This window comes from Sminthopsis crassicaudata, chromosome 4 (assembly GCF_048593235.1).
Source record: "Sminthopsis crassicaudata isolate SCR6 chromosome 4, ASM4859323v1, whole genome shotgun sequence".
Taxonomy (NCBI): Eukaryota; Metazoa; Chordata; class Mammalia; order Dasyuromorphia; family Dasyuridae; genus Sminthopsis; species Sminthopsis crassicaudata.
In genome coordinates, this window is record NC_133620.1 from 133,787,321 (window position 1) to 133,811,544 (window position 24,224).

The following is a 24,224-nucleotide window of genomic DNA, read 5'->3' on the forward strand; positions in this document are numbered from 1 at the left end:
GGATTTCTATTTTCATTTTACTTAACTTGCTGACTCAAGTTTTGCTGCTGTAATGCCTAATGTTTGTCAAAGCAGTAGAAAAAGGCTTCCTTTTCAGCTTTTTCTGAATAGGTCTTCTTTTCCCAGTTTATATTAAACTAATTACTACATGATTTACAAATGGCTATGCTACCTCATTGTTATTAGGTTGAAGTTGGACTAGGACACCCAAAGTTAACAACTGAAGATGTTCTTTTTCTAAAAGTATGAGTTATTCAATTGTTAGTTTGTTTTTTTTTTAAAGAAACATTTTAATAGACAATATTTACAACTTGCATACAAAAAAAAATCCACTTCAAATAAAACATTACAGGGTTTTCATCAGCTAAGTAGTTACAATTTTCGTAAATCATTCTTAATTCTTTTCTCAACATACTTGATGCATCATTGTGGAGGAAATATTTTAATAAATTACCTTGGATTGGATGAATGTGCATACCTGGCAATGCTTTTATTTAACAATGTTTCAGCAGCAACAACTATTCCAAGACCTTTACAGGGATAAATGGTCCTTATTTCAACCACATTTATGTGAATCTTAGCAGAACAAAGAAAAATAATATATTGTACTTTGGAGAGGACACTGAATTTTGAGTTTGTGGACTTGGGTTTGAATTGAGGCTCTGGGCTTCCAATTACTCATGTATAAAATCAGAGGGAGGTTGGACTATGTGGGCTCTAAATCGATCTCCTTTGTTTCAGAAGATAGCACCATAACCCACTAAGCATTAGAGAATATGTAGGGAGGCAAACCTAAATTTTCCAAGCTATTTAAATAACTTGGTAGAAAAACAACAGTATTTAGGTTTCAAAGGACTATTTTAGTGGAAAAACTAAAAAGCAAAGTTGCAGAAATAAATTCTTCACAGTGCAGCCTAGAACCAAGGGTTTTAAACTGGGTCCATAAATCTGGTAGGAAAAAAAAATATTTCACTGAAATTGTTTCCCTTTGCAATCCTATTTTAACATTAGACCAAGAACCTAGATTATCATTCAACCTCTGCTTCCAGTGCAGGGAAACTAGCTATCATTTTAAAAATGGAAACTAACAATTAAAAAAATGGAATTGTAGGATGGATACCTTATTTTCATATAATCTTCTACTTCCTGCTAATATGTATACAATTTCTATTTTCTTTTCACCTGTCAGTACTACCTGCTTTTCTGGGGGGGGGGAGGGGGGAAATTCCCCTCCATTTCCAGGTAACTTAAAAAAAAAAAAAAAAAAACAACCAACCATATATATTCAGCTTCTTCCAAACTTAACTCCTTTTTCTTCTCAGTTTTTCCTTAGCAGTTTGCTGAACTGAAAGGTGGTACACTTCTTGGAAAGGACATTGAACCAAGACTCAGAAAATGTGGATTATGCTTCAAGCCTTTACTTGTCCTGAGATGATTTAGCCTCTTAGCTTCAATTTCATTGGTACCAAATAGGGATAATTCACAGGTAGTTTTTCTGCTTCGCTTCAGAAGGTTGTAAGACTCATGTGAGCAAGTGCACATAAGATTGTTTTTTCACTTTCTATACAGTTATCATTTAAAAACCTGGAGGTTGTTAACATGTCATTTCATCTAAAAGCTGACTCAAGGAGAAGCTAGGTGGTGCAATGAATAGAGCACCAGCCCTGAAGTCAGACACTTAACATTTCCTAGCTGTGTGACCCTGGGCAAGTCACTTAACTCCAATTGCCTCAGGGGGAAAAAAGAAATTTGTAAAAACTTACTCAAGATACAAGACATATCTTTTTCAGGGATTTAATTAACTGGATATTATAAGAGAGCTATCTCAAAATTAAGAGTCCAGCAGTAGTAAATAAGTAAAATAATATGATTATGCTCAACCTTACCACAACCAAATATTTTAAAAAGGGGCCACAGAAAAGGGGAACTCCTTAAAGATATGGATAGAAGGGACATTCTTGGCCATCCCTTGAGCCCTGGTTCTATAGATGATATAGAAAAATGATTACAAATATTCAAGGCATCTCAGGGCCAAAATTTTCTGCTAAAATTTAAATAGGCTACTGTAGTATTGTTTTATTCTCTTGTATTAACACTCTTCCCTACCCTACCCTACCAGCTTTGGAACCTGTCTTGAAGTCAAAATATTCAAATTTATGAGAACTGTTAACATACTGAGGTTGTTGGATTTGAAGCTATTCCTCATAACTCCTAAAAGTAGTTTAACATCATGTGTATTCAAAAATTAAAATGAATTAACATTAAGAATTTTGGAAAACTCAATAGTGTTAAGAGAACAAGATTGCTAGCAACTGCTGTCTATTCCATCCTGTATCTTATTCCTATGCCATTTCTAAAGCAAGGTTTAACCTTATCTGTGAAGAAGCATTGGTCATCTAGGCTGAGCCTGAGTAAACAAGTGGTATCCATTTATCTCTGTACACATAATTACAGTTCTCCTGTTATTTTCCTTAGGTGATCAGTAGATTCCACATGAAGAAAATCTGATCACCTTCAAGTAATAAGCAGAGCCACTCAGACCTAACAACTTTAAAAACAGAAGCCCTCTCCTAACATTGGAGTATTGTTTAGAGAGCCAGAAATCAATGTGATTTTAGAGCTGGAGGGGAAAAAAAACTAGAACACACTCGCACACAAAAAGCCCACCTAAAAGAACAAAGACATTATGTCTTAGGGATTATTTAAAGGCGGAACATGTGGTTCTGCTCTCTGGAAAACTGGATAGAAAGGTCAGAATAACGTAGACTCTCAGTTGTGCGTATTCACTAAACAAAAACTACTCATGTTGTGCTTATCCTTGTATGGAATATATGAGAAAAAGGTTAGTGAGGTTTTATGTGGCCTACTAGTTACATAGTATAAAGTCACAATAAAGAACACAGGCCAAGGATCTGTAGCAGTTTAAGGGATCTGCATCATGTAGTCAGTTTGAGTTAGTGTTTAAACACCAGACATAGGCTCAATATAAATCCATGCTCTTATGCATGTGGACTAGAATGACACAGGACCAAGGGAATACACTGGGCATTTGGTTCACTTTTGTTTACCTTCTCCATACGTTTTCAACCACTTTGGTCTCAAGGATTTTCAGCCAATTAGCTGAATGACGGCTGACAGTTAAAGCAAGGCCAGTTGAAATGTACTGGTGAGCAATCTGGTAACAATGTGTGTCAGCTAGATTATACAAGAAAACATACTTGTGACTTGTAACATGCATCCAAATTCAAGAGCAGAAATCATATCCTGGGGCAAAATACCCATTAGATTTACAGTTTTCCCTTTAAAAAAACATACAATGAAACTTTTTTTTTAGGAGGGTAGGTCATAAGTGAGAAAAGAGACAGGCTCATGAAGAGAAAAAGAACCCGACATGCTCAAACCTGCAACAAAGCATTTTCTCAGAAGCTAAGGTGGAGGAATGACATTGTTCCTACTGATGAAAGATAAAACTATTTTGTACAAGACCAAACAAAAGAATACTTCTATTTTCTCCAATGTCCTGTTAAAATAGAAGAGGAAAAAGGCCCCATTTTACATAGAGGGAATTTCTTATTGATGATACAATGAAAGATTTACAATGAATGACATGTTGAGAGGGAAACAGACACACAACTTTACAAGGCAGTGTCTGTAAAGGTCTTTTTGTCATGTTTTTGCCAGTGGATCAAACAGCTGTAATGCTGTCCTCTTGTCTTCCTCATCACTGAATATAACCCAGTTTCCAAAGTCTTTGTGCCCACGAGCTGGTAAAGGTCCTGCCCTAGCTGCTGGAGCACTCATTTGTGCTGGGCTGGATGATTCCCTTTCCATATTTGGGGTCACTGGACCCAAAGGCTCCGTGTTCTTAGTAAACCAGCCGGTGTTCAATATCTTGGGATGGTGGAGGAGGCTCAGGAAGGGATCTTGATGCTCACCAAGAAGGGAGGACATCTCGGTCTTCACTGCCTTTGTATTGTCAGCATGGATGCTGGGTGCTGGTGAAGTACTAAGAAGGTCTGCTTGGGAAGCAAGGGGGCCCGATTCAGACCGGTCGCCAGCCCGGGAGGGATGGTAGTGGTTGTTATTGTTGTTAGTGCCACAGCAAGTCACATCCTGGAAGAACAAATTGTTGCCCTGCAGGACCTGGAGATGAAAAGCAGCTGGGGCCGACTTCTTCCTCCTGGGGGGGACCTTGGGAACAAGGGAAGTGGTTTCTGAAGGCGGCGGTGGCCTGACAGCCTCCCCTTCCACTGAAACTTGTACTTCACTGCTCAGTCTTCTCTCAGCAGCTCTCCCAGGCTGTAATGTTCGTGGTTTGGGGACAGGAGCAACCCTGGGGGGCACTGCTAGAGTGGGGCTTTCAACAGCAGGCTCTGGGGACCCAATGGTAAACGGGATGACTTGTTGCTCAAACTGCTCTTCTGGGGATAAAGGCTGAAAAAAAGGGGGAGATTAGTGAGCAGTTATGTAAAATAAAGCTTGGAAATTCACAGAACACCCAAAGGGAGAAGAGAACAGAGGTGGGAACAAACTAACATTCTAACAATAAATGTTGAGAATGACTGGCATGCCGGAAATGGGGATGAGCTGACCAAGAAAGAATGGGAAAGCAGAAGGAAACAAAAATGGCAGCTATCTAGGAGTAGGAGCAGGTTCAGCTCATACAGCAGGGATAGAAATGATGACATCAAAGGTCATGCTGAATACCAGGAGGCAAACTTTTCCAGTGTGCCACATTAGGGATTATAAACTTCTTGCATATATAAATGCCTCTGAAATCATTACTCTTTTTTGGTGAATACTTTTTCTTTACTCTGCACAACATTAAAAATCTATTAATGTGTGGAAATATGTTTCCCATGAGGTTACATGTATAACCTATTTCAGACTGCTTGCTATCTTGGAGAGGGAAGGGGAGAACAATTTGGAACTCAAATCTTACAAAAATGAATTCTGAAACCGATTTTTACATGTAATTGTAAAAAAGTAAAATACTATTGAATGCAAAAAGAATCTATTGGAGATTTTTTTTTTTTAAGAAGAGAGTAAAGACATCTCAGGAAGAGGATAAGAAAAGAAAATGAGAATTAAAGCACAGATGAGCAAAAGCACAGCAAAACTAGCGACCAAGAAAAGCAATGTCAAACTAAAGCAATCAAATAATTTCTACTATCTACAAAGGTGAAGAGGTGGCAGATGGTCATGGATGGATTCCAATGATGGCTAGGCCGGTGTTTACCAAATGTCCGGTTAACTAGCACATTCTGAGATCAAACGGGGGATCCAGATGACTCTATGGGTGCAAGTCTTTGTGCTGCTACTGTCCTTACAAATTCATTTCTCTGAAGCAGCAAGCAAGGTGGAGAAGCTCGAGAGTGAGAGCAAAAGACAATCTGCAAGAAAAGCAGCAATAAAAGCTATCTGACCAACATCCCCAGGCCACAACCCAGAGTGACTCAAACCCAGCTTACCAATGAATATTTTTATCCACTTAAGTCACTTTGCAATCAAGAAACAATTTCTGCATGTCAAAAACAGGCTATCTGCATGCTAAGAATAATGGAAACTGATGAATACTCAAAACTTGTTCACAACTTCCTTTTTGGGGCTTTTTTTCCTCATCTAAAAGGAAAACGGGCCTCGCAGGGTCCCCAGGATAGAAATGATAATGTTGTGAAAACTGTTCTCCTGTTTATGTCTTGAATTCCTAAATTGGATAATGGAGAAAGACTCAAATTCAAAGGATTTGTGATGTCAAAATATATTCTTGACAACAAAAATTTACTTCCCCCCACTTCACCCTTAAGCAACTTAAGGGAAGGAACAACAAGTTTCTTTGGTCAGCATCTTACTTTTCCTGTTCTTCGAAGTGTTGGCTTTTTTATCACAGGAACTCTGGGTGCAGGTCGATGAGGGAGGAGCTGACTTGTCTGAGAAGATCCTGATTTGGGTCCAGTAGATAAGGGCTCTGGTTTGGTGGACACTTGATTCCTTAAGAAAACTGCATTTAGTGCCTCTTCCTGTGTTCCTGAAACAGAATAGCAGCATGTTTGAACAAATTGAAGGTCTTTCTCTAAATAAGCAAACAGAAGCAGGAGATTTGATCAATCCCATTTCCAATCGGCGCCATGCAGCTCCCTCAAGCAGCATGGTGGTTCTCATCAACTTGAGGCTCACCACTTTGGTCACTGTGATCAGCTTAGCCTCCTACAACTCAGCACTTTGGAGATCCAGTAGCATAAGCACTCTTGGTAGAAAGGATTCTTAAGTATTTGTCCTCTGCCTCAGCTGTTCACACTGACCTCCTACAATAGAGGTAAATGTGAAGATACTGGGAAGATTCCAATCTCCAGTGAATGGAATGACTTCCACTAAAAGTGTTTTTGTTGTTTTATAACAACAACAAACATCTCTCTGATAGAGTCGTAAATCTAGATGGTGACATTAAACTGCATGCACAGGGAAGAATTAAGCGGATTCACCAAAGTGAAACGTAACTATTTCCATTTCCATCTGACAATAACAAAATACAACTAATGGGGAAAAGTGATGGTGAGATCACAGACCTAAGAAACTGATGAGAGTCTGTGTTGTCCAGTTATTCTCTGGGTGACTCAAAAGAACAGCTTTATATGTCTTAAATGTCAAATGGAGTCACCAATGACCAGAATTAACTCTCTTGCATTGCCAACTCTTAAAATTTATTTTTATTTCAAGCTTCCCCTCTCATACTGCTGTAATCAAGATTGTATACTATATACTAGGGTTTTTGAATACCATATATTCTTTTAAAGAGAGAAAATAGCCAAATTCCAAACTTGATAGTACTAAAAGTGAAATCTCTTGCGTGGAATTATAGAGAATACCAAATTTCATTTCCAAAAGGAAAATGCAGTTCTTTTTCAAGCCATAGTTCTTGGTTGGAGGGAGAAAAAATAAAACTGAAGCCTTGTAGCTAATGATTTAAAAACCTAATGGGCTACTCAACTCACCTCCTTTTGCTTCCATGAGGCACCGAATGGCTTCCTCGGCTTCTTGAGCATTAGTAGTTTTGATCTGTTTGACATTATATGGTTTACTTATCCCAGTCCTGGCTTTTGGCTTTTAGGTAAACACAAAAGGAAAAGGAGATAGATCAGTAATTTCGTAAGCAAAATCTTCACAGCAGAATATAATGAGCATTGCCAGTTGAACCCGATCAGATTCAGTTACTATATGTAGCACAAAGGTTCTCCTAAATTCCTACTGACAATCCTTTAAAGGAAAAAAAATTTTCCTTAAATATAAATCTGATACCTTTGTTTAAATACCTTATCTGCTGTAACTCCTAGATTGTCTTCAAATATCTTAGTGTGATACTCAAGCCCCTTCCCCTTTTTAATCTCAGTTTTCCATATATATTATTCACCATTCCTTATGCACACCCTACACCTTCCAATCTCTGTTCCATTACTAAAATTGTTTCCGGTGGCAGGACTGCTTTGCCCACATCTTCCTATTTACTGAAATGCCACTTGGCTGAAAACCCAGTTCAAATGCAACCTCTATGAAGCATTCCAAGATAGCTCTGCTCCACTGATAATTACCTTTCTCCACCTTGGATATCATATAGCCTTGTTTTTTTCCATTTAGCATATATTATAATCTTGCTATCCTGCCTCCACCACCATTTGACTTTAAAAGTTCCAGATAGGAATGATTATGTGTTATCTAATCTTTATGTCTTCCCTAGCACTTAGGTTCTCCACACAGAATAGATATTTATTGTTTATTGAATGAATACAAGAGAAAACACTTGTCAGGTTTCTAGATTTTCCTATCATTTGGTTCTGCTCTAATTTGCTAGGCATCCATGAATAAAACAAATAAAGGGAAAACAACTTGAGCTGATGGTTATCTCCAATATCCAGTGGATATGGAGTTTTAGAGCAATCAACCCTCTCCTTTTTATGTCAATTAGTAGAAGAGAAGCAGTAATAAGTTTACAAAAATTACAAAGCAGTTATATACATGGTAACTTTATATTAACTTGGCACTCTGGAGAGTATTTTTCTTTAAGGAAAACTTTCTTGGTGGGGCAGCTAAGTGGTGCAGTGGATAGAGCACCAGCCCTGAAGTCAGGAGGACCTGAGTTCAAATCTGGTCTCAGACACTTGACACTTCCTAGCTGTGTGACCCTGGGCAAATCACTTAACCCCAATTGCCTCAGCAAAAAAAAACAACACACAGCAAACAAACAAACAAAAAACTTTCTATACTCAAATTTTTTAAAAGCCCAAATAAAAAAATCCACTATTTATGGTATAGCAGGATGAGTTGGGTTATTTTGTTTTTGTGCAAGAGAAAGGGGAGAAAATATGTCTTTGTTTCAAAATCCAGCACAGTTGACCTTTGCATCAAGGAGGTATCTTAATATGTTTACTGAATTAAAAAGAATTTTAAACTTCTGTTAATCTCATCTCAACTCCAGAGGGGGAAACGAAGCATAAGAACAACTCTTGGAATTGGGATTTTACCATTTTGGACTGAGAAAAAGGAAGAACTCACTGGCTGCTGAGGTGCTCCTGGAAGAAGTTTAGCTGTCTGTAAGATGGAATATTGCCCATGAGTGCCACAGGAAATAGATGCATCAGAAGCAGACTTTTTCACCATTAAACCAGCTGGAAGAAAAAAAAAAGGTACAGCTTCAAATCTTAGTGTTCAAGTGCATGATGAAAACGCCAAATGAGCCATCAAGAAAACAAGGCCGATGGTCTAAAAAATTAGAAGCAAGATCTTTTTTGGTAATATTACTTATTTGGCACTTAAAAAGCATTCATAGATAAAGAAATGTATCACAATCACCAGTGATTTCTCCCTTTTCATTCAGTAATAGATTACTATAATTCAGCTAGGATAGGTACTAACTACCTAGTGAGAAATTTAACTCCTCAGATTATGGTTAGAATTTTTTTTTCCTAACAAAAAGTCTTTTGGTTTGAGTAACTTTTATATTATTAGTTTGTATTTATATTTAAAACTATCTTTTTTTTTAATTTAGAATTTTTTTCCACAGTATATATGCATGAGTACTTTTTTTTTATAATATTATCCCTTATATTCATTTTTCCAAATTATCCCCCCCCCCTTCTACTCCCTCCCCTAGATGACAGGCAATCTCATACATTTTAAATGTGTTACAATATAACTTAGATACAATATATGTGTGTAAATACCATTTTCTTGTTGCACATTAATTATTAGCTTCTGAAGGTATAAGTAACCTGGGTAGATAGACAGTAGTGCTAACAATTTACATTCACTTCCCAGTGTTCCTTCTCTGGGTGTAGTTATTTCTGTCCATCATTGCTCAACTGGAAGTGAGTTGGATCTTCTTTATTAAAACTATCTTTTTAAAAGTCTTGCGTTTCAGTTTCCTTTTGCAATTGAGATTGCTTCGGAATAAACAAAGGCCAGTGAAAAATCCAATTATCAGAATCAGAGAATATGAAAGTCTATGTTTTATTATCTTTTTTAAAGAACAGACAAAAGCAACACTGCTTCCCTCAAAAAAAAAAAAAAAAAAAAAAAAAAAAGAAAAGAAAATCAGGAGAGGAGAAACAGAAAACGGCAGGTCAAAATTATGTTTTCAGAAAGCCAAAAGTAGCATTATGGGCAAAGAAGTCATTTTTAGATAGCTAAAGAAGGTCACTAGAACCATATCAAGTGACATATTTTTCTAGTCTTATTAACATAATAAACAACATAGGACCATACATGATGAGTTGGATGGGATAAAGGTTACCCTCTAATCCATTTCTTTCATCTAAGGGATGAGAAAACTGAAGCTCAGGGACTTGCCCATGTCGCACAAATAGGATTGGGACTGGGACTACCAGACCTATTTTACGATGTGACATTTCATTCTTTACCAGTTCTATACAGCTTTAATACAGTGAAGACTAGACTTGGTGGCCATCAAGCATATAGAATAAGGGAGATAGACAAAGCCTGACCTCCAGTGATGAGATGGGTGAGGAAAGAATCAATTAGCCATGACTAAAAGTAAGGAAATTCTCTGCTGCGGTGAGTTCTGCTTAAAAGTGAAAAGGCTAGAATGACAGTTCTCAAAAATCCATCACTTCAGTTACTCCTGGAAATGTCTTGTGCTATTCCGGAAACAGCTAACATGACATTGGTTTCAACAGTAATACTCTTTGAGTTGTTTCACAGTAAAGGAGGAAAATAAGTGATTGTGCAAAAACAAACAGTTCAAAAGATACCTGGATTTTGTATTTGTTTCCCCATTGATAATACAGAGGCAAGTATTCCCAGCAGGCATTGTGGCAAACTAAAAGCAAGTGAAGTCTTACTTGGAGGGGGGGGTCTCTGTGGTGGGTGAGGTGGCCGAGGCCTGTTAGGAACAGACAGAGACCTGCTTGGAGAACGATGGCGGAAGTCCCCAACAGCTTCCAGCTCCTGCTTTAATTCTGCCAGGTCGGCATCATCTGGAGGACATGGCGGAATATGAAGAAGATGGGCATTCAAAATTGTCAAGACTCTCGGAAGGGTCAAAATGTCAGCTCTTTTAAAAGCAAGGGTAACAGAGGTAGAAGAATATGGAAAGGGGGAGGGGAGCAGGACCATTTGGAGAAAAGAAAGCCAGCTGAAAAAGTCAGCATTCCTGCAGGATAATTGATTGCTACCTATCCTGCTGCCCTTTTGAAGGATGAGAAGGTGGAAGGGGGAGGAAGGGGAGGAAAGGGAGGGAAGGGATGGGGATGAATATCAATGCCTGCTTGGAACATATAGTGAACCAAGAATGAATTTAATTTGGCAAATATACCAAGAGATTCAGAGTTTTGGAAATATAGTTGCTGCAGTTTGAAAGGAACAATAGTTCACCACAAAAAAGAGTGTTGTAAAAACTGCTGAAAACCAGGACTCCTAAAATGGTGATTTTCAAAAGGCTAGACATTCTCATTTATTTGCCAGGTGGAAATTAAACGTTCCTGTTCTGTTGGCACAAAGCCAGTAATTAAGAGTCTTCATCAGGGCTTCCCTTCATACAAGGAAAAGGAAAAAGAATAAGAATTTATATGGTGCCTATTATGTGCCAGGCATTGTACAAATGTTATTTTATCTTCACAACACGTTTGGGAAGTAAGAGGTGTTATTATTCCCATTTTACAGTTGAGGAAACTGAGGCAGGCAGAAGTTAAGTAACTTGCCCAGAATCATACTGGGGTAGCAAGACTGAGGTCTTACTCACTCTAAGCCCAATGCTCTAAACTATTGCATAACCTAGCTGCCTTGTACTACCAGGCTCTTGACTATGACAGCTTAATTTTAAAATCCATGTACCTCAGACTAAATTTGGGGAAGAGGAGAAGAAACTCAATTTCTTCATCTATTTGAAGAGTGTAGTTAGATGCACAAAAGTCCCTATATTTTCATTAAACACTAAATACTTAACAACCCCAATATATGTATTTTCACCAGATGGTATAATAGGATCAAGTTAACAGGATCAAAACTTCAACTGTCCTCTCTACCTCAATATTGTCCACCATTTAATAGAGACATTTAGAAAACTGATGTGTTCTTGGATGAGTAATGTTACACTGAGAAAAAAGCCTTTTTTCTTTGAGGACTATCATGTTTTCAGTAATGTCTGTATCTCTAGTTAGGAGGGCAGAAGTTTTGCTGAATGGAGAATCCTCTACAAGTTTATAGAAATCTGAAACAGTCCACAAGGACTTCCTTGCTGCTCCTCTAAACCTCTCTGTACATTCACTATACAAAACTGGACAGAAAAGTCCTCCAAGCTACCTTTGTATGGGCGAGATTTCTTTTTAGTCAATGCTGGAGACTTGCTGGGAGGTGCTCCTGCTGTGGAAGAGCCTGAGGCTTCCAAATAATCATCCCCTGACAATTCTGTGTCAGTGAGGAAAGTGGGCTGTTGTTCATCAATCAAATAGTCCTCATCCTCATCAAGAATGTCTCCTACAAAGAGAAAACAAAACAGTCTCTAAGATTTTCATTTCATTTTTTGCAAAAGAGCTCATTTCAACTTTAAGGCCAGTTTTCTATATACATACAGTTTGAGGAAACTTCCAAAACTACACATACTGCATTTGAAACTACTGTAGCACTGCTTACTGTGACTATCAAATTACCATACACACCTCCTACAGCTCTAAACTCAACACCTCAACATGGTTTTTGGAATCTTCCAAGATGTGTCTGTGTATATGACACAATTCCTAAATATGGACACTGATTGTTCCTATCACTAAGGAATTAAGAATAACCCCAAGAGAGTATTAGAAAAAACAAAAACAAAACAAAAACAAAAAAACCCTCTTTACTTCCTGATTCTATCCAACCTCCAATGCTAAAGTTCGAGTAGTTTACTTTTCCTTCCCCACCACTGCCCATAAGGAGGTCACTGGAGAGCTGCTAACCTTCTGATTCATAGTCCAAACTGGAGAAGTCAAAGTTTTCTTCTAACAGGCAGGAGTTGGCCGTGGGGGACATAGATACAACACTATCTCGTTTCCGGACAATTTCTTCTTGAAGACCTTTTAGCCAATCCTTTGTTTTTGGTCTGATCTTCACTGCCCTGCCTTTTACCTGAAAAAGCAGGAATATATTAAACATGTTCCTTTTTAGGGAAAGAAGGAAGGGAATAAATATTTATTAAGCGCCTATTCTGTGTCAGGCATTGTGCTAAGTGTTTGGCAAATATCTCATTTTTATCCTCACAACCCTAAAAGGAAAGCGCTTAAATAAGTCCCATTTTCTAGCTGAGGAAACTAGGCTAGAGGTTAAGTGAATACTGAGAAAAGTTAAATGAATTTATCACAAATGTGTCACACTAAATCAGGTTTCATTTTATTATTGTTATTCATTTAGTATTTTATTTTTTCCCAATTACATGTAAAAAAATCCAATTTTTAGCACTCATTTTTAAAAATTTTGTGTTCCAAATTCTTTCTTCCCCTCCCTGCATTGAGAAAGTAAATAATTTGATATAGGTTATATACCTGTAATCATGCAAAACATATTAGTCACATTCCAAAACAGACCAAAAAACAAACAACAACAACAACAACAAAAAACAACCAAGAAAAATTAGACAAAGTAAAAAAAAAAATCAAAAAGTATGCTTAGAACTATATGCAGACTCTTATCACTTCTTGCTGTGGGTATGAATAGCATTTTTCAACTTAAGTCCTTCAGAGTTTCTTGGATCGTTACATTGCCAAGAATTGCTATATTATTCACAGTTGATGATTATTCAGTATTGTTGCTGTGTAAAATGATCCCCTAGTTCTGTTCATTTCACTTTGTAAAAGGTAATGTTTAATCATTCCAGTTTTTTTGAGACCATATTGCTCATCATGTGTTACGTAAACATTATTCCATTACAATCATATCACAACTTGTTTAGCCATTTCCCAATTGTTGGACATTCTTTCAATTTCTAATTCTTTACCACCAGAAAAAAACTGCTTTAAAATTTTTGTACATAATAGATATTTTTCCTTTTTGTTGGGATACAGATTCATAGTATTTGCTGGGTCAAAGGGTATGCATTGTTTTACAGAATGGTTGAATCAATTCATAACTCCACCATTAGTGGAGCCTAAGTGCATCAATTTTCCCAAATCCCTTCCAATAGTTATCTTTTTTTTTCTTTCCCCAGGGCGGAGAGGAGGGAGGCGCAAGGCAACTGAGGTTGTGACTTGCCCAGTATCACATAAGCTAGTAAGTATTAAATGTTTGTAATCATATTTGAACTCAGGTCCTTCTGACTTGAGGACTGGTGCTCTGTCTACTGTGCCATCTATAGCTGCCCCACAATTTTCTTTTTATGTCAGGTAAGTCAAGCTGATTCTTGTGAGGTGATACTTTGGAATTGTTTTATTCATCTGCAGCTCTCCAAACAAACAATAGTATAAATCAGGCTTTCTAACCCTATAATAGTAATAATAATAATAGTAATAATAATAAACTTGGTTTTTATTTTATAATGATAGTTTTTCAAAATAATCTATGTACTTTATGCATTTAAAAACATTATCCCAAAAAGGAATATAAAGGCTTCACCTTCAGTCAAAGAGGTCCATGAAACAAGAAAAGGTAAGAATCCATGCCCTACACGCTGATTTCAGAAAAACTTGGAAAGATTTGCATGAATAGATGTAGAGTGAAATAAGCAGAATAAGGAGAACATTGTACACAGTAATAACAAAGTTGTACGACTAATTGTGAATGACTTAGCTGTTCTCCCAAGACTGACCCAAAGGACTCATGATGAAAAATGCTGTTTGCCTCCAAAGAATGAACTGATAAGAGCCTGAATATAGGCTGAAGCATATTATTTTTTACTTTCTTTTTTTCTTTTTCTGGTTCAAGTTTTCTTCCCAAAAATGTCTATGGAAATAGTTTGTGTGACTGCCCATGTATCACCTATATCAAATTATTAACTGTTGCTAGAGAGGGGAGAAAGGAAAAAAGGAGAGAGAGCATTTGGAATTCAAAATTTTTTAAAAAAAGGAATGTTAAAATTGTTTTTACATGTAGTTGTGGAATAAAATATTACTTTAAAAAAAGAATACTTTAAATTTACGTGCAGGGGGAGGCTGAATAATAGATAACATTTCAGTTAAATCAAGATATTATAATCCTAACTGAACCTCAGCATAAGGAAAAAAAGTGTTGAATAAAAAAAGCTACAACAGCATTTTTGTAGTAGCAAAAAATGGGAACCAAGTAGACACCTATCAATTAGGAAGTGATCAAAAAGGAAATAAATGGAATAGATGAAAAAATAAATAGATTAGTATTGTCAGAAAGGATAGTCATGAAGTATTCAAAACCAAGCACTGTCTTTCTTCTTTTTTTGTACACAGTAGCACAGTACCGGCATAGTAATTGCTTAATATATGTTTACTAATTGATGTGAGAAGATGTGTATAAAGTGATGTTGTACAAAGTAAGAATCAGAAGAATAGGAAAAATGATTACAATGATATAAGTAAAATTTACATTCCAAGGCAGCTTAATTGTAATACCAATCTCAATCCTGGAGAACAAGATAATGAAATGTGCTTCACTCCTCTAAGTGGAGATGTGTATAGACAAGGATGCAGTGATGCTTAGTTTTATTTTTATTTTGCAAAACTTAAGCAAATAATCCCATTTCTGTCGTCTTCATCTCTATGCTAGTGACTACTTCCTTCTTCAGGATTATTCTTTCATTTCAGAGATACCAAACCCTTTCCCTACTTTTACTACCAGCCTTCCCTTCCTGACATGGCTTAAGTCCACAAAGTTTAGATCTCTATCCTGTTTTCTTCTTCCTACTATACTCTCCTTTTCCACAAATCTTATTTATTCCCATTATCTTCAAGCAGCATCTCTATGCAAATGATTGACAAACGATTATCTTCAATCTTGGCCTTACCCAGGTCATAGACCTGCAACTCTAGACATACTAGACATCTTCCCTTGGATATCCCATTAGTCAGTGGGTCAATGTATCTAAAAATGGAAATTATCTTTCCTCAAAAACCTTCTTCCTTAATGATTTATGTCCATGGCACCACACTTGGTTTCCCATGTTTGAAACTTTTATGTCATCTTTGATTTTTCTCTCACCTAGCATGTCTAGTCGATTGTTGAATTTTATCATCTTTGCCAATTTTTCTAGCATCCTTCTCTATAGCTCTCCCTTTCTCCCCACTCTATCCTAATTCTCATGACCACCTACTTGAACTATTGAAATAGCTTTCTGTTTATTCCCACTTTTCTTTATTCCATCCTACATACAGCTGCCAAAATGATCTTTCTAAAGCTAACTCTGCTCAAAAAAGATTCAATGATTGGCTTCCTATTGCCTTTAAGATAAAAAAAAGTAAATTCTTCATTGGACATTTAAACTCTTCAGAATCTGGCTCCACATTAGCTTTCAAGATTTATGACCTATTATTCCCCATCACTTAATTTAAGATAAGCCAAATTGGTCTAGAGGTATTCCCTCACATATAACATTCCATCTTTCTTCTCCATCCTTAGAATGCATACTCTCTTTTCCTGTTGGCCTCTTAGCATCCCTAGATTCCTTCAATTTTCAGCTCCGTTAACTCCTCCAATAAGGTCTTTGAACTTAGAGGAGATTCAAAAGAAAAGTCAGAGCTTATAGTGCTCTCTCTCTGAAATTACCCTTTATCACCTCATCTGTGTACATGCTGTCTCCCCCAATAAAATGTGAAGTCCTTGAGTAGAGATAATTTCTTTTCCCTTTGTATCCCCTCCCTCTCACAGGGTGCCTGGCACATGCTAGGTGTTTAATCAATTCTTATCAAGTTGATCAATAGCTCTCAATCACTTTCTAGTAAAGGGATGCAAGACTATCCAAAATGTAAGCACCACCCAGTTTTTCCAATATTCTCTCACGTCACTCCTCTATTAATATGCTCTATGTTGTTCAAACTAAAACTTTATATTCCCACCATGACACATCCCATTTATGTACCTTCAATCACATAATTCCTCATGTCCCTTATTCCTGACAATTTCCTACCATTTAATGTATAACACATTCAGCGAGAATAACCTCAAAAAAAAAAAAAAAAAAAAAAAGCAGATTCCTGTGTAAAGAATTGTAGATGAAGGTCACTTAGGCGGCTCAGTGGAAAATGTATGTTTTAGTAGTGTGAGTTGAGGTGAGGCATTTAAACTCATCTAGTAAGCCTTGGTAAGGAAAGAAGGCATTGTTTATTAATGAGGTGAGGGAACAGTTACTCTTATAAGCCCAAAATATGGAAAGAAAAATGGGAGGAACTATCACATACAGAAATCTATAGGTCGTAGACCCTCCCCAGAGAGATTTACCTTCATACCATCCACATCTAAGACATTAAGTGCTGACCGGCTATCTGCAAAAGTCACCAACATTTGCCCTTGATTGATCCTAGAAAGAAATGACACAAACAGAAGAAGTTTATAGGATGAATGAAGAAAAAACCGGCAGAACTAGCTGCCGAACCAAGTTCCAGGTTAATCTCTGACCTTATGAGGGGGGAGAATTTTCTATTAACTTGTACTATTATTTCATAAACTTTCCCCCTAATACAAGCCTTGACTGTTAGGACAAGATAGCATAGGGAATGGAGAAACAACCTTAGAGTGGGAAAAGACTTGGGTTCTAAGTCTTGTGACTCAAATCACTTAAGTATTCAGTGCTCCAGATAATTCTTTAGGATTGCTAAATCTACAGAGGAAATACCAATCTGTGTAGATAAAGGAAATCTCTTCCTTTAGAAGTGGTCTTACAACAATGAAATCAATCTGGTGCAAGCCTGGATTTCAGAGGATCATTTCTTAGGGAAGAGGGTTTGATACACGGGAGAGAATGAGGAGGGAAGGGAAAAGCAAAGTATAAAAGGGAAGAAGAGAAGGAAAAAAGAAATGAGGAGAAAAGGAAGAAAGATAGGGAAAGAAGGGGAATGGAGGAGAACAAAGAGGAAAGGGAGAAGGCCAGAGAAAAGAGAAGGAAAAACAGAAGTTGAAGAGGAAGGGAAAGAGAAGTCAGAAGCAGCAGACAAGAAATAGGAAAAGAGGATTTCCAGGGATATTGAGATTTTCTGAACATAAATGAGGTATACATATAAAGACCCAAAGCAGTATGAAAGAGATAACTTTAAAAGGTTGGAGACGAAAGAGTCTCTATTCTAATATTGGTAATCAGGGCAAGGAAAGAGGACCTATAGTATAGGTCCATGGCAATTGAGTTTGGCATGAGAGAGGCATACAGCTTGAGATCCACAATGAAAAAAAAAGTACTTTTCAAATCAGATTCCTATGTAAGGATTGGGAAAGAAAGATTGCAGAAGGCAAATATATTATTCTTATTAGATAAAATTTTCCAGATGGAGAGAAAACAAAACAAAAAAATAAATCACCTAACATTTAAAGATAAGATCTGGCATATAAGTAAAATCAGGAAAAAGGAGATGAAGAATAGAAGGTCAATATATATCCCTACTCATTCTTAAGACAACAATAAACTTGTAAACATTCTATTTATGTTGTTGTTAAACTCATTAATCTTGTTCCTTATGATATATAATAATCTTTTTTTTAATCCTCAAGAAGGGTTCAATTCTACTTTGTGGGGGGAGGAGGAATTAGAGAAAAGAATATGGCCCTATTTTCTCCCTTAATTCTAGGCTGAATGGCCAAGGAGAAGGCAGAAAACGAGAGGGAGAAAAATTAATAGGTCAAATCCTGCTCTTGCCAAGAATAGAAATGAGTGGTCCCTTACCAAGTACCAGAATCTGTCCAACACATATAGATTTAGCCTTCATCAGTTTTTACCTGACGAGAATTATGGTCCCATAATTCCCTAAGGTTTGCATAAGCTCTGCCCGCAAATCCTCAGGGAACTCATTTTTTTCTTCTAGGGTTGGTGACTGTAAGTTTACTACCACTGTAGCATCCAGGGGTCCTTGGAAAGATGACACTTCCTGGAAGACTCTCTCCCGGGCGTCTACATCCACTTCTTGGACTTCCACTTCCACAACAGCCAACACAGGCCTATGAAACACACAGACAAGATAATACAAAGGTGACTTCAAGGAAAGAAACTCATTGAACAGAATACTGCTAAACATGTGCATTCTTCCACAGTTGCCCTGACAAATTAAAATCCCAACAATTTGTCTCTGAGATAGGGACACTCCTTGCTCTTTCTATTTTGTGGATGAATAAGGTTTTTTGTTTTCATTTTTTGGTGGAAGAAGACCTGGAAGAAGAATATTACTGCTCTTTAATTATTTAGTCACTTCTTAAAAGATAATCATCTCAGCTGGATCTTAATGATTGTTTAATTATTGAGGACTAAAACTTAAGACTTAATCAACCTAGTGTTTAGCAGCTTATGGACAAAATGAAGGACTTTGCATTTGGGTAGTGAAGGAAAGGTATACTCTCCTCATTTTCAATTAAGAAATAAATTGGTGATACTTAACTGAGGAATGCCAGGCAGGTGGGGCAGAGCACCTGCCCTGGAATCAAGAAGACTCATTTTCCTGAACTCAAATGTAGCCTCAGACATTTACTATGTGTGACCCTGCACAAGTCTCTTAACCCCGTTTGCCTCAATTTCCTCATCTGTCAAATGAGCTAGAAAAGGCAATGGCAAACTTCTCTAGTGTTTTTTTGGCCAAGAAAACTCCAAATGAGTTTACAAAGAGTTGGACATGACTGAAATGACTAAATAACAGTAACAACTGAGGGACAGACCAGACTAAGGGAAAAGGGGGCAGAAGTACTGATATTCATACATTGTAAAGTCATAGGATTGAGTGCTAGAAAAGAGCTCACTCAGGGAGAATCTTTCACTTCACCAGCCCACCAAAAAATCTCATCCAGTCATCACCAGAAAGTGAATTGTCCTTTTTGCCTTTTCTTGAATTGCACATGTTTAACATATATTGTATTACTTGTTATCTAAGAGAGGATTTTTTTTTTTGGGGGGGGGGGGAGGAGAAAAAATTTGAAACACAAAGTTTTGCAAGGGTGAATGCTGAAAACTATCTATGCATATATTTTGGAAATAAAAAAAAAGAAGAAAGAAAGCACCTTCTTGACGTCAAAATGTCAAAGAAATGTTAGTGTTGATTAGGCTGAATGGCTAAGGTCAACTAATTGTTGCTCACCTCCCCCACCCTGCAAGACTTCTCATCCTGTGGGATGTGTGTCTTCCATAGATCCTCCATAAAAGATATATTCAAGACACTATAGTCATCCTCCTTTTTCAGAAAAGCATTTTCAGGAATATGAATATATTGCCTGTGTGATCCATTTCTAACAATGCATTCCAATTCAATAAACTCAAGGAACTTTTGTTCTTAAATTTTATGAGGATGAAAAATTCACAAAAGGCTATTTAAAATAATATTTATGATATCACATTCAGGAAACAGCAAAACTATCTTTTGTTTTAACTAGTAGCTTTGAAATTAAGAAGTTTACAAAAGCTTGCAAATAATTTGGATGCCATTAATTCAGAATGTGTTTCAATAAGATTTTAGGGGGAAGGATGAACTTAGAGCAAAAATAAGTACTTCCAAACACAAATTTAAAGTAGATTAGAATTGGAAGCTAGCTCAAAGGCCATCCAACCTAATCTTGTTGAAGCCCAGGAACTATAAAAGACATGCTCACGTTCATCCTGTAACTAAGCATTAGAGACATCTAGGGTTCTTTCCACTGCATTATTCTAAAACCACTTTAGCAGCATCTAAATAATTTATTAATTTTATCTTTTTATGAGAGCAGATACAAACCTCTTAGGCATTAGCTTTAGTTATGTGAAAGAAAGCAAGCTACTTTTTTTTTTTTAAGGGAAGAGAAGTGAGAAACCCCAAAAAAGTAGGTATAAATAGATTATGGTATATATCCAATCATGACCTATATTCAGGAAGTAGTCCATAGGATTTTTGTCCAGAAAAACATATGACTAGAAAGAGATGTGTTGGTTATATATAGTGAGCATAAGGAGATAATAGTCAGTCTGAGTTGCCCTGATGCCTTTAAAATATAATTGAGGCATTCAACTAAAAAACCTAGAAAAAGAACAAAATTTAAATTCTCAATTAAACATCAAATTGGAAATCCTGAAAATCAAAGGAGAGATGAATAAAATTGAAAGTAAGAAAACAACAAATAAAACTAAGAGTTTGTTTTACTAAAAAAAAAAAAAAAAAAAAAAATCCACAATAAAATATATGATAAATCATTGGTTAATTTGATTTAAAAGAAAAACAATAGTATCAAAAATGAAAAGGAGGAATTTTACCAATGAGAGAAAAATTAATTAGGAACTATTTTGCCCAATTACATGACAATAAATCTGATAATCTAAAAGAAGTGGATGAATATTTACAAAAACATAAACTGACTAGATTAAGAGAAAAGGGAATAGAATACAAAGTATAATTGCGTATATGTATATTGAAGACCTATGTGGGACACAGACAAAATATCATGGATGAGAAAAGACTGGATGGGATGTGAACTACACTCAGAGGAAATATGTAAATTAATTTGATCACAGATCCAATAATTAAATATTTTTCAATAATTCAGATTGTTCTTTTCCCACGCTAGTCTGAATTACTAAAAAATCATCTGTTCTAGGAAACATAACAAATAAGTTCCTTATCATAAATTTTAGTCTCCAGCTTCTTTGATATTCCAACAATTAGCATTAAATCTAAATTGTACCAAAAGACAAAGGAATCAAAGGAAATATAAATAAAGTTAACTGAGCAAGCATCTGGAGGTCGGGAAGAGATTGTTACAGCCAAAGCATACAAAGGAAATTACTACTGACAGAAACCATCCTAAAAGCTTTTATGTATATAAATATATATGTAACTAAATATGCCTCTAAATATTAACATACATATCAAAACTCTATTTCAAAGCAGTTGAAAAAAAAACACCAAATTGGTGTCTAATAAGGGTGACTTCATATTACTTTAACTGTACTGAAGGTCAACACTTATTTTTTAAATCACCAACTCCTTTCTCTTTTGGTTCCAGTCCTTGTACAGCAAGGGTCCTTAACTAAGAACCTTGAATTTGAAAGGGGGAAAATAATTAACATCTTTCTATTTTCATGAACTCTAAATGATATTCAATTATAAATGTGTGTAACAAATTATTGTTTTGAGAAGGGGTCAACAGCCTTCACCTGCATTGTCAGAGGTGCCTAGGACAAAAAAAAGGTTACAAACCCTTGGCATAGAGGATGCTGCTGCTCTTGTATAATATTGTTTTTGTTACATTTCTAAGAATTTCTATTCTTTCCCTCTCATATGCCTTCACCAGCTATCTCCTTTGTACCAAAAGACAAAGGAGTGTACAAAAGACCCACTTTCTTTTGTAGCCCATAGTATTCTCACATGTCAAACAGAGAACAATGTTTCTTTCTCTATGCATAAGGCCTCCAGCTGTGGGACAGCTGGCAAAGATGTAAGAGATCAGAACTGGCATTTTCAAATCATGTAAGAGACCACAACAAAATCCAAGTACAAGCTATTAAAAACCTGAAGGTAAAATATTTTGAGGCATCTGAGCCCCTGAAAGGACATTACCTGTGATCAGAAGCCTGAAGTTCTGCTCGACCATAGTACATAAGAGCACCAGGAGACCAGGTGTGCTTGATTTTTGTGTCAACATTTAAATCGTTGTCTAGAAGATTGAGCTCTCCCGCTAAAAGGATATTCCATTTGTGAAATGTACAATTAAAAAAATATGTACATACACACACACACACACACACACACACACACGCATTAAAATATAATACTTAAAAATAAATCCAAAATGAAAAAGATAATTGTATTTATGAATCCCTTTATTATTTCCAAAATACCGGGTGAGTTTATTTAGTCTTCACTTAGAAAATGAAATTATCATTCTCATCTTCCGAGGCAGAAAACAAATACAGGACACTTATGTGATCTTCTGATTCCTCACATCTTTATATTCCATCACAGGTATTTCCCTTATTATCCCCCACTTCCATTGAAAACCTGTATGTATAATCCCACCCTACCAAAAAAAAAAAAAAAACTATAGCTCTCTTTCTTCCTTTCACTGCTACTGTCTACTTTCTTAAATAGCACCTGTGGTATGGCTCAGACCTCTAAAGAAACTCTTCAAAGGCTCCAGTGACTAAATTTCTAAATCACTAGAACCAAAGCTTCCACATACGTTCAACATGGCCAAAATGAAATTAATCTAATCCATAAAATCTGCCCCTCCTAACTTTTCAATTTTAGTAATGATGTCTCTAACCTCTTAGACATAGAGGCTAGAAGATAGATCATCATCTTGATTCCTTCTCCCACATCCCCTAAATCTGATTAGTTATCAATTGATTCTACTTCTATAAAACCCACATCGTGACCAACCTAATTCAAGTTCCTTATTCTTCAATTCAAAATCCTTATTCTTCCTCTTGACTATTGTTAACAGCCTACTAAATGGCCTCCAGCTTCCCCAAAACATCCTAAAAACATTTATAACAGCCAAAATAACTAATAAGTAAGTTTAATATGATTTCCTTGGTTAAAAATCTTTAGTAGCTCTTGATCATCTAGGGGATAAAATACAAAGTCTTATCATCCAACATTGACTACTGAAATTTAAGACCTTTCACGTAGACTGGCTCTGATCTATTTTTACTGACATGTTACTTCCCTCTTCCCTTTCATGCACCTACTCAAACTGGACTCATCTGCCCTATGTCTGCATTTGTGCAGGCTACTCTCATTTTCACCACATCTCTGGCTTCAGGAATCTTTCCTTCCTTTTAAAGCCTACCTAAGAAGTCCTTTTAAGATCCACTTAAGAAGATGCTTTGTCTGATACCCTTAGCAGAAAGCCTCACTTCCAATGTCATTAACTGTACTTTGCTTAGACCCAAAATGACATTCTTCTTTGTATGATAATTATCTTTTGTATCTATTCCCTTCTTTATTAGATTGTAGCCTCCTAAGAGGCTAGGAGCTGTCACTTTTCATTTTTTGACCCATAGTGCCTAGTATAGCATCTTCCTTAACACATTTGTTTAACTGAATGTGGTTTAAAAAACAACAACAACAACAACACTAAGCTAACACCATCTTAAACTCTTCACACTGGCATATAAATTCAAATTTGGGAGATGCAGGCTCATGCAGATATAGTTGTATCATAACAAAGGGCACATGAATTTCAGTATTGCTTGCATTTCTTTGTAGCATAAGCGGAATAAAATTCTTTCTAGGTCCATCAAGCTTATCATTCAAATTTGATGGCACCCTTCACTATATCAAGAGATTAAACATTTTGCTTAGGGAATAAACTTGGGAATGAAATTACTCCGAGAGTCTGAGAATATTTATTCTGACAAGCCCCACTTCAAAGAGCTTGGCATAGTGACATATAACACAACTTCTGAGTAAATATTAACTGACAGAAAATGGACTTTTTTTTTATCTGAGTGTACACATTTCCTAGCACTGAATTCTAGCATATTTCCCACAAGAGAAGCTTAGTTTGAGTATCTTGCTTGTTTAAAAAGCATGTCCATTTCTCACAATTTTTATCCAACTTGAATGCCCAGCAGGGCACACAAGAAGTATTTGTTGGGTGCTGAAATAGTAAACTGTCTA

General features: G+C 36.4%; 1 protein-coding gene across 3 annotated transcripts in view; it reads right to left on the reverse strand.

Annotated features, from left to right (window-relative positions):
- Positions 1–265: 265 nt before the first annotated feature.
- Positions 266–24,224, reverse strand: part of SYNJ2 (synaptojanin 2) — a 130,857-nt gene continuing 106,898 nt past the window's right edge. The window contains exons 18-28 of one of the 3 annotated variants that reach the window (XM_074309432.1): positions 22,158–22,275; positions 18,370–18,588; positions 16,885–16,963; positions 12,447–12,615; positions 11,812–11,985; positions 10,353–10,487; positions 8,548–8,660; positions 6,993–7,101; positions 5,853–6,028; positions 5,240–5,393; positions 4,300–4,434 (exon numbers count right to left, since the gene is read on the reverse strand). In XM_074309432.1, the coding sequence (XP_074165533.1) occupies positions 5,271–5,393; positions 5,853–6,028; positions 6,993–7,101; positions 8,548–8,660; positions 10,353–10,487; positions 11,812–11,985; positions 12,447–12,615; positions 16,885–16,963; positions 18,370–18,588; positions 22,158–22,275 (1,415 nt within the window). In that variant the 3' untranslated portion in view covers positions 4,300–4,434; positions 5,240–5,270. Of the gene's footprint in view, positions 4,435–5,239; positions 5,394–5,852; positions 6,029–6,992; positions 7,102–8,547; positions 8,661–10,352; positions 10,488–11,811; positions 11,986–12,446; positions 12,616–16,884; positions 16,964–18,369; positions 18,589–22,157; positions 22,276–24,224 lie in introns of all 3 variants that reach the window. The other 2 variants (XM_074309430.1, XM_074309431.1) reach the window with 2 other exon arrangements.